General features: G+C 42.1%; 1 protein-coding gene across 1 annotated transcript; it reads right to left on the bottom strand.

Annotated features, from left to right (window-relative positions):
- Positions 1-6,655: 6,655 nt before the first annotated feature.
- cdca7a (cell division cycle associated 7a) lies at positions 6,656-10,766 on the bottom strand. Its single transcript, XM_070976065.1, has 10 exons — positions 10,682-10,766; positions 9,761-9,901; positions 9,537-9,659; positions 9,245-9,445; positions 9,079-9,156; positions 8,798-8,989; positions 8,571-8,699; positions 8,332-8,481; positions 8,102-8,238; positions 6,656-7,999 (listed from the first exon to the last, which is right to left on the bottom strand). The coding sequence occupies exons 1-10, from the start codon at positions 10,700-10,702 to the stop codon at positions 7,969-7,971; spliced, it is 1,203 nt and encodes a 400-aa protein (XP_070832166.1). The 5' UTR covers positions 10,703-10,766; the 3' UTR covers positions 6,656-7,968.
- Positions 10,767-11,174: the final 408 nt, after the last annotated feature.

Here is an 11,174-nt window from a genome sequence, read left to right on the forward strand (position 1 = left end):
GGCTGATTCCAGCTGGATTTGATCAACGCTGACATTTTGGAACAGAAGAAAGGCATGTTAAAGGAAATGCAGATTAGGGAGACCAAATCAAATCCACTCAAGTGTTGTTCATTCTGCCCCGCCACAATACAAACCATGTGTGCTGCTTTTAAGTGGTGAAAATAATCTTAAGATTATAGAGTGGTCTCTGGTGCTAATTGTCTCAGAGCTGTTTTTCTTTTGCTCCCATTAATTCTTCCTTTAAGAGCTCTCCCTGAATGTTTTAACAGGATTTTGTCAACTGTTAGCTTTGGAGGTATTGTTTGACGGCAAATGTAATGAGGGAATCATCATTTTAGCATGTGCTGTGAAACAGATCTCACAAATGTTCCCCAGGACAGCTGTCGCAACAGATTTGAAATGTTAAGAAGTTTATGCTGCCTCAGAGGAAAAGCACTTAGCGCCTGCTCACTGATGTGTGTTGTTCTCATGCTCAGTGAGGGAAGAGTCTGACAACAGGTTTGAAGCATGAACAACTTCACAGCTTCCAGGCAAGAGTCCACACAGATGCGCTCAGCTACATACAAATGCTGTATTTGAAAATACTCACAGTCAGCATTTATGGATGTCTTATCCTCAAAATGTGATTATCTTATAAGAAAGCTGTCTTCTATGAATGTTAAAGGCCCGGTCTGCTCCAAAATGTTTGTTGTTTATTGTTTATTCACTTGTGCAGAATGATGCATGTGCAGAGTTTGACATTGTTCACGTTCCTCTGCTGAAGGAAGAACGTGTCTCTTTGCTCTCCTTAAATCTGAGTTTAACAGATGTAGATGATTTTGTGACATCACAACTAGCTTGGCAGCCAATCGTGGTCCAGAATCCAGCAGCACATGTACACTGAGAAAGGACTTGTGTCCTACTTCACTGATAAGAAACATATTTCCTTCATGATTCTGAGAAAGAATATTTTTTTTACTTAAAGTGTGTCGGGGTGATCTTTAAATTATGCACATTCAATATCACGCTGCCCAGCTGTAGCTGTAGATGCCTTCTCACCTGTAGCTCTCTCCAACCTTTCTCAAGAGTTCTGCATCCACTGTTGATTTGTCACAGCATTACACACACACACACACACACACACACACACACACACACACACACACACACACACACACACTGTTGCTGAATAGGTCAATCTGTGAAAATAAAGCCAAACCATCCATTTGTCCCTCTTTACCTCCCTTCTCTCACCCTGCAAACCGTTGAGGGCCGTTGCTTAATGGAGACGCAGGGCAGAGCCGCATGCATAGGTGCTTTCATGACTGATTGATATTGTTGGGTTTAAGGCTATAATGTTAAACAAATGGTCCAATCTAAAGGGCCACTGGGAATTTTGGAATTCCTCACTGTGAGACAAAAAGCGACGACTGCAGCACCTTTAGGTTCGGTAGTGGTGACAGCAGACCTAAGTAGACACACTGCAGGAATACAGTAGCTGAGGATGAGGGTCTGCAATCTGTAATCATCGTGCTAGATTTTAATCACTGATGGATTTTGAAAATAACAATAGTGACACTCATAATTGTTCCAAATTGGCCTGTTGTCAATAGCAGAATTTTACATTGTTGGAGCAGAATTAACAGCGTATGTGTAAGATTTCCAGTGAACTCCTTCTGCTCAGCTTCCAGAAAAGAGTTTTTGTTCCCATGCTTTTTGTTTCTGCGGGTGTAATGACTTTTTGACAGCTAAATTGATACAGCACTTCATCCTATCGTGACTGGAATGAACACCTTCATCCTTTATGAACATGGTTTTTGAAAATGTAAAGCCACGAGTTCAAAAGAAGTGACCTCGCGTATGAGCACGATTTGATCTGAGGTTATGTATATTTCATGTGTTACTGATTTGTTTTGACAGCGTTACTCAGTGTATCCACTCCGCTGAAAGTCGTCCCGGGCTTGTCCATTTGCCTGTAGCCTGGATTCATGGCCGGCAATGAATTGCGTGTTGAAGGGTCTGAAGGAGAGAGTTAATGAAGTAAAAATTAATGAAGCACGTGAGCACCACCATCTCAAGGCTGTAAGCTCCTCCATGCCCCATTTATAATGTATGATCTCAATAAAATCAATCCAATGTACCAGTTCTCACTTAGGGTAAGAATAGATTTACAGATTACAGCCCTGTGTTCCCCTGGTCATAATTACCCCCTCACCTTCCCCTCCCCCCTCCTACAAAGTGTGCTGCTGGACTCCTTTAGAGAATTTAATGTGAAGTTTCACAACACTGTGCACAGACAATGTCAATGTCCTCCTGACGAGGAATATTCAGCCCTGATGCAGCAGGTACAAAACAAAATGTGCTTAAGTTTGAGTGTTTCCTGGTTTGCAGGGCAGCATGTCTGTGCTGGCTGTAGCTTTTGGTTTGATTAAATGTATGTGATGTGTGAGGTAAAGCTCTGATACCCCTTTTACTTTGTCCTCCACTCCTGAAGACTTGTTGAAAGTTGAGGGAAGATTATGGGCAGCAAGTTGCCTGTATTAGAGCTCCCCCCTCAGGTGTCATGGAGAAGCATATATCAGGACACTGATCTGTCCTCGTGATGAGAGGCAGCAGCATTACATTACAGTATATCCACATTATTTATCGTCAGCATTCATAGATCAGGAGCATCAATTCTGGAGGCTTACTTTCTTTTCTCTTTTTAAATTTGGTGGCAAATGCAAAGAAGAGAGTTGGTGTCCAATAAAATATGCGATTAGAATAATGCAAAATCCCCATAAAAATGATTCTTACCATTACTACTGTTGTATATTTTGCAAAATGTGCAGATAAGCTCCTGAAAATTCATCTTTATTATTCACAGCTCACTGTTTACTGATTATATACTGCACCCTCATTGTATATTACTAAGTGTGCATTAGATTTTTTGCATTTTTTTATATGCTCTGTCTGCATCAGCTGTCTCACTCTTCCTGAAAATGATGTTGTAAACTACTGAAGCTGCAGTTCCAAGCAGTTCCAAGCTCCAAGTAGTATAAACATCCCACAATTACAGGTTAAGTATGTAATGTATGAATCCCAAGTGGATAAGGAGCTGATTTTGTTTTAGATAAACCCATAGAGGCTTTCGACATGTGCATGAAAAACAGAATTGTCAAGTTAAGCTGCCCGATGCACCTACCCCTCCGCCTCCGTGAACAATTCTGTATTTATAATGTCATCTTATCACGCTCCCCTTGAAGACAGCAGCAAGTGCACTTATGCCTTTCTTTGTTAGGGTGAGTTGGCAATTTCCTGTGAGATGGAGCAACTGCAGGCAGCCCTTTTCTTTGATAATGTCCCTGACACCTGGACCAAACTGCTGTTTCCATCACTTTGCAGGCTGGAACCAGAGGAAAGGAACATGTCATAAGCCTCCTGCCACCCAGAGTCACTCACTGCGCATTTAACAGCACTCTCCTCACTACACTTTCCAGGATAGAGGGGTCAGAACCATAGGGAGATTCTTGTGTGGAAAGTTGTTTTGCTGAACTGCATCAGAAACAGTCAGTAAGACTCCTATTTTTAATCTTAAGGTTTCAGCACATTTTATAATCAGACAAGTATCATGCATGTGTTCACTGGACTAAACTTGGCTGTGCAGGGTGAATCACGGTGTACCATTTTACATTTGTACCATGTAAAGCTGGTTATTAAGCAGCAAGCCTGAAAGGATGTTTATTACAGAGGCCTGACAGATTGATTCTAAATTATAATTAATCAGTTGATTTTGACCCACAGATTGTGATTGTGCCCTGTGAGTTTCATTTATTCAGCTTTTCTTCTGGCTCTACTACAATCACCGTAGACCTGCAGGACTCCCAAGCAAATTAACAGTCTTCACGCTACCCTGCAGCCATAATGAAAATATCAGTCAATCAAAACCCATATTATGCTGTGAAATCCTACCACATATCTCCAGACCTGCATACAAATAGAAACTGCAGAATCGCTCAACCTGTTTCAGCTTTATGGCTGGCAGTATATCAGCGAAACAATATTTAAAAGCCTCGCTGCTCTGGGCACGTCCACCTGAAGCACCGCAGCACTTCTACTTTGTTGTCTATTGACGTGCAATAAAATAGATAATCTGGATATTAAGATGCTTTGGGGAAATCCAGCCTTAATTCCTGGAGGTAGAGGTGCAGGGCATGCAGGGATGTGGGGCCCATCTGCGACCTGTCTGCAGGTCCGGTGATGTATAGCTGTGGGCTTGACGGCCACAGTCAGGGCTGTGTGTTGCTGCTCAGTGTGCCATGGCATTCAGGGCACTTCAACCCCCAGTCCCTCCTTACAGGTACCCTGCAGCCCGCCACCGTGCGCTACTCATTTACTGCTACACTGGTTTTCATAATTAGCGCCGCAAGGCCTCATTAAATCTGCTCTAATGAATAAATATTGTATTTCATAGCCTGATTACCAGATCAGCTGAATGCTTGAGCGTTGTAAACAATTACTTCCCTAAATATTCATCACCCCAAAGTGGATGATCATTGGTATTTAATACAGGACTAGTATTTTCAAGTGCATCTTTATTATACTAATAATAGTTTTTGAAATGTTCCTTTTGGAGGGAAAAAAGAGTTGTTCCTTGTAAGAAGTTGTATTCTTACTGTAGCCTTAAAAATATTAGTATACATGATGGTGATTTTATATACAGTATATAATATTCCATTAATGCAGTACAATTAGTGTTCTTATGATTTGTAATTTAAAAAAAAAAAAAAGAAATATCCCAAATATACAATAATGTTCTATTCAGTCTAAAAAGGACTGGACAACATGTAACACAGTTTTACTCATACAAATGTCTTTAATCTAATAAACTCACTCATGTCAGTGCTGTTTATTGTTGTATCAATATCTGTGTGATATTGCAGCGTCAATGATGTTTCATTGCTTTGATTCATTAATGTGTCAACAGCTAAACACAAGATTTACAGAATATATTAGGAATATACAGACTAGTGATTTATTGAATATGTAACTCAACACTATTATTTGACTACAAAATCTTATGAGCTCTGATCAGTTTGTCACCGTTACTTCAGACTCATGAATTACCTTTAAATATCTCAATCGCCTGATCAAAGTTAAGTGACACAGATGAGTGAACGGATCCCATTCATGTTGTATGGAATCATCTTATCTTAGTATGAAGACTGGAAACAGGGAAACAGCTAGCCTGGCTCTATCCAAAGGCAACAAAACGGACCTATAGCTTCCCCTAAAACTCACTATTTAACATAATGTATATATATTTTTAAGCCCCACAAAGCTTAAGTGTGAGAATGACAGTTCACTGGTTTACAGGGACTTACTGTGTGTGCCAGAATATTTCTTGGCCAGGTACATGTTGGCAGCAAGTGCAGGAGTCCAGGAAGTTACTGCATGAGGTGCACTTTGTCACCTTTGGACAGACCCAGACTAGCTTCTCCCCCCTTAATTAATCCATGGACTCCCTTTTTCCAGTTGTTACACTAAGCTAAGCTAACTGGCAGCTGGCTCCGGCTACGTATTTAACATGCAGAGTCTGATATCGATCTTGGATGGATTTAGGAATACCTCTTCAAAGCCAGCATGGTGAGTCTTGCACAAGGGTGTGGGGTCCATCCCCTCTCACACTTGTCCATGGGACAGCAGTTGCACTGAAGGATCATCACATCCTACTTAACAATGCTCTGCAGTGGTTCGACATCTTTAGATCCACTCTCGCAGTGAGAGAATATACTGCAATGGAGGTTTGATCTATATTCTGTGGACCAATGCACGACTCCTGAATCAGAAACAGGAACTTCAGTCTCCTTCTTCGCCTTTATCTGCTGCTCTCGTTAGGAGTCATCACAGCAGATCATCTGAGTGGGCATAAAGTCAACCCACTCATTTGACATTTTGAATTGATTGTAAAGGACCCTCATATCCTGATGTCCTGACGTCTATTAAATACTGTACTACACTGTTAGTTAATGTCCATCCCTGATTTTAGAGCTGAAACAATCAGCAGTTTTGATCAATTCATTGTTTTGGTCTTTCATCATGTGAAGACGCCACACTCACTGGTTCCAGCTTCTCAAATGTGACTTTATGCCTTTTTAGAGCATTTTAAAGTGAATACCTTCAGATTTTGGACAGTTGATCACCTTGGCCTCTTTATGGGAATATTTTATAAGCTATATTGTTAATGTGCAGATAAATTCATACTGAAAAACAATCAGCATTTGCAGTCCTACATGATTTTGTTGTAATTTTGAATTTACTTCAACAGTACATACGAGAGTCTTTCCTTACATTGGAAATAATCAAAATTTGACTTATGTGCACTGTACTTGCCGTGTAGGTTAGTGCTGTTGTAAATTATGATTGTTTGACCCATTCAAACGTGACCAAGCAGTTCAGTGAAATCAACTTTTAGCCATGTAATATTAATGGGTTTTACTCTGTGAAGGAATGTAAACATAGCATGAACACTGACTGAAGTCTAATGATGGAAACGTTAATAAACTTCCAGCCTTCACACATCTTCAATCACCAGCAGCATTCAGGATTTCTGCTCCACGTTTCAATAACAGTAATTACAGCTGCCACTGTTCTGTCCAGAGTGATGGTCAAGTCAAAGAAATCTGATAACGTGATTCTGCAGTGATTAACGCTTTAATGAAAATGTACAGTTAACCCAATGAGCACAAAGCAACCATCAACAGTTCAGCATTACTCCACCTGTTTGGAGTGCAGTGCCTGATAAACACAAGCAGCAGCAAGATAACCTCCACCTGCCATTACCTTGAAGAAGAAATCTCAACCGTTGATTATTTTAAAACAGTATCATATAATCAGAGTGTGTCCTGGTGCAGGTCGAATGAAGTACATTTCAAAGATGAACGACACAAAGGTTAATTCCATGTCATTTCGTGTAGAGTATTACACTTCTGGACAGAAAATGCAGGCCATAACTCTATTGCCACTTCAGTGCCACCTTCAACCATTCCTACTTAACAGTGTAAGGCAGAAAATGAGCCAAAGAGACTGGAGCAGAGCGAGAACGTGCTTTAACAGGAGAAAATGATTTACAGGTATGAGATTCCCATTAGAGTGTGCTAATTGTTTCCACACCATTAGTGCCAGTTATCTAATGAAGGATATTTAACCAGGCGCCGTAGTACATCACACAGTTCCTCTCGGTTTAGAAGTGAGAGGCAGTGGACCCCAGTCTATGCCCTTTCCACCTGCACCGCCTCAGCAGCATGCGCATCATTCGGCCATTTCTACAGGAGGACACGCCAACTAAAGAAAATATTTTGTTTAGTCATTTTTTGCCCAACATTTACACTTTCAGCAGATGCACAAAAAGGCGACGCGACTTGTAAAAAACACAAGCATAAATTTGCGACTAGAAAAAAAAAAAAGGCACAAGCGTGGATCCCTTGGAGGCTAACTAATGTCCAACGGGGCTGTGTAAAATCTGTACATTTAAAACAATGTAGAATACAGTAGATCATCTAAACAAGCCTGAATCTTTTGCAGCAGGTTGATGATTCTGCGATTTAAAAAAAAGCAATTTTTCTTTACATGCTGTGGAAATATTTACATCAATCGTCTTACAGTATTTAAGTTCACCGTCAACAATTTAAGGTTGAAACCTTTTCCTAAAATGTTTTTGTCTTACTCCAACTTCTACAATCAACCAGTCTTAACGTGAGGGCTCAGCTCCTGAGAACACGCAGGAAAATATGTGGGAGAGCAAAAAAACAACGCAAGCTTTAGGCTGGAGAGAATTGGCTGTGTGCGCCTCCCCCAGATGTCAGTCAATCCCCAAGAAACGTGTGAAATTTCACAAACAGGAACAATAAGCATTGTGCTATAATGCTTGAAACACTAGGAGCAATATTTGGACTGTGTGTGCGTGTCTCAAGCATGTCAGTCAGGTCCAGGATCAGCTTCCTGTGCACTTCACTTGCCCTCTTCCAGCTCCTTTTTCAGGCTGCAGTGAAGATAAGAGAACCTCAGTGTTAAAAACAGACATTTAAGTTATTAAAAAAAGAAAAGAAAACCACGCTTTAAACCTTACAAACACTCCACTCACCCTTTCAGGTAGGCGTGCACATTATCGAAGCCATGATATTTAGCCAAGTAAACCAGCACTCCTGTAGCACAGCGACCGTCTCGGGCCCGACAGAAGCTGCAGTTGCAGATCCCTCTGCATGGCGGACACTGCCACTCCTAACCAGGGACAAAGAAACATGAAGTCCGTCAGACTTGCTCAACACACACACAATTGAATGTCGGTATAGTCTTGTATACTTAGGAACTGACCGGATTCAGCAGAGCGTCTCTGACGTCCTCTCCGTAGCGGTTACGGAGACAGGGGCCACAGAACTGACCCCTCACCCCCACACACTCTGGATTACGGCAGTTGGTTTTGGTGTCGATTGTCTTCTGGCGGCACTGGTGGCAAGTGGATCCCTGAAAATAAGAAGAAACTGCATCTTCACCCAAAAACGCTAAACAAGTGCAGCAAATCTTTTCAGCACTTCGGCGAACGTGGGACCTACGGTGGAGCTGTTGTAGACTTTTTCCCGCACGTTGAGGCAGATGTTCTGCAGCTCTGCCTCTGTGATGTCATCAACAGGCCGCACCACGTGAGGGATGGCCTTGGAACCACTGAAGCAACGGCGACGAGGCTGCGCGTGGGATAAATGGGTCAGTTAGTTCATGTTTATACTGTACATCAGGAGAACTTGATGTAAAAGGTGTGAAATCTGTTTGTGATGTGACTTACTGCCTCATCATACTCTTCATAGTAGCGACTTTTTCGAACCAGGCTGTACTTGTCCTCAGGCTCTTCCTCTGGGGGTGGGCTGGGGGGTCCGTCCACCAGTGTCCGGGACCGCGTGTGGGGTCGGGACGAACGCTCAGGGTTTCTCCTACGAGCTCCTGGAGGTCCCACAGACCGCCGAGGTGCCCGTTGAGGCTGAAGAGGTTCAAACAGTAGTGGTTAATACGGAGCGGAGGTGAGACGTGAAACAGCAGGTTGGAATATTCATCGACAGGTTAACTTACCGTAGTGGATGCCGACATCGCCATCCGTCTCGGGAAGAGTCCGGGTACTTTGTGCAGCTCTGCCATGAGTTTTGCAAGCTGAAAATGAAGAAATTATGAATGAATGAAAATAGAAGATGCTGAGTTCACAGCATCAATCAATGTGAAATGAATACAGCAGCCATACCATTTCTTTGTTCTCCTTAATATTCAGGGCTCTCTTGTCCATGAAGTTCTCCTCCTCCTCAGAGTCAGAGTCCCGTGCTTTACTTTGAGGGAGTGGTTCGGACGCAGGCCTCTTCTTGCCCATCTTCTTGGTGGGGAATGTCATAGCCACCTTCATCACGTTGGACCTGCGGCCACGCCTCGGAGATTCAGAGTCCACTTTCTGAAAGAAAATAAATTTTACGGTCAGAAAAAAACTTTTGTCTAATGAAGTTCTCAAATCCACTGTGACTGTATTTCTCCTAAAAACTTACCATGGCCTTCATCTGACTGTTGATCGCGTTCTCCTCAAAGCCGCTGCGTGTATCCTCCTCTGATGTCGCCTCAAACACCGTCGGTTTCTCTGCCGTCCTCCTCGTCTGTCTCAAGCTTCTCCTCTAAACACAGACACAATCTTGAGTTGCAGATGGCGCTGCAAAGACCCCACACGCTCACCACCATTGGACAGGAAAAGTAAGACTCTGTATTTTATTGTTACCGTATTTGCAAAGCCTCCGTCAGAGCCGAAGCTATCGCAGCTGTCATCGGAGGAAGAGGAGGAGGTCTCCATGGGAACCAGCGGGGAGTTGCGGAAGCTCCTCAGACTCATCCTGGTGGATGGAGGCTGGGCTGCCAGTTTCTGTGAGCGATAACACTGAAGTTTAGAAAACTGAGACCCCCAGAGTATCAAATCAGGTTGTGTTTCAAACACAGGCACTAACTTCTCAATTAACATGTACACAAACTGCTTTCTTTAAGTGAGCTTTCCTGCTGGGCTCACAGTTTACAGAAGGGCTACAAGAAACCATTATTGTCCTTATCAATTAGCTTCTTGATTAATCAAACATCAAAGTTTTGTCCAAAACCCAAAATGAGTCCGTTTAAAGTTTCTATGATAGAGGCTTCAAACATATTCATGTTTTTAAGTTCTTGCTTAATATTTTGTCAATGTATTAATCGATTATTGTGTCAAATCTTAAGCCTGAGCCTAAGGGACACACCCCAGTTCGGTGGCAAAGCCAGCCAAAAGCAGGTAAGTGAGTCGTGCATATTTCCAAACAGTTACTCATATTTCAATATAACTGACATGGATTTCAGTCATTGTGAATGAACAAGCTCATGCCGCCTCCTTCTTAATTCTTGTCAGCTAACATTACTGAAGGAGGGTGGTCTAACAGTAACCCTGATTAAATCGCTTAAGTCTGAGTCAGTATTATAGCTCATGCTGCAGTTTAGTAAAACAGTAATCTCTGCAGCGCTTAAGTAACGATAGGTAACCGTAAGCGGAAATGCAGCATTTAAATAGTAACGAACTTTAACAATGTGGTCAAAATACGTTTTATTATCAAGAAAGATATGAAAAATAAACTATTACTGCTAATGCATTATATTTCAAAACATGCTAGGCTGTTGTTCTTACCATGGAGCGGGTGGAAGGCATTTTTCTTGTGTTAATCGTTGCAGGTAAACAGCGAAACACAATCACACCGAGCTGCAGCTCTGCAGTGAACAATGTAGGACCTGCAGCTGCACGCGGCCACACTCCGTTCATTTCCCGCGCCACCTGAAGGTCCTGGAAGTCGCATAAAATAAGGACAGGCAGCTTAACAACAAAAATGAACTTCTGTAAAACACGAAAGGCTAAATATGTAACTACAACTCACTACTAACATTTCAAAATGTTTTCTGTATTTATCTGAATAATTAACCTTCGCAAAGTAACGAATTTAATGAGGGTTTTAGGATTATGCGCGGTGGTTCTTCCATGAACTGCATCGTGGCGCGAATTTTTTTATTTGTCAATTTGCATGCAAGGCGGGTAAAATATTGAGCCCTTTCCAACTTTCGGAAACAGGTCAAATTTTACAAGCCATTCTTCTATAACAGTAGTTCTGTTCACCTTCACCTTAGAA

Source organism: Chaetodon trifascialis, chromosome 12 (genome assembly GCF_039877785.1).
Source record: "Chaetodon trifascialis isolate fChaTrf1 chromosome 12, fChaTrf1.hap1, whole genome shotgun sequence".
NCBI classification, from domain to species: domain Eukaryota; kingdom Metazoa; phylum Chordata; class Actinopteri; order Chaetodontiformes; family Chaetodontidae; genus Chaetodon; species Chaetodon trifascialis.

Coding starts and splice junctions, on each gene's coding strand:
- cdca7a (XM_070976065.1), bottom strand. CDS start 10,702: ATGCCTTCCACCCGCTCCATG. Junction 9,446..9,536: donor ACAGTCAGATGAAGGCCATG/GTAAGTTTTTAG, acceptor ATTTTCTTTCAG/AAAGTGGACTCTGAATCTCC. Junction 8,990..9,078: donor CGATGTCGGCATCCACTACG/GTAAGTTAACCT, acceptor GAACCTCTTCAG/CCTCAACGGGCACCTCGGCG.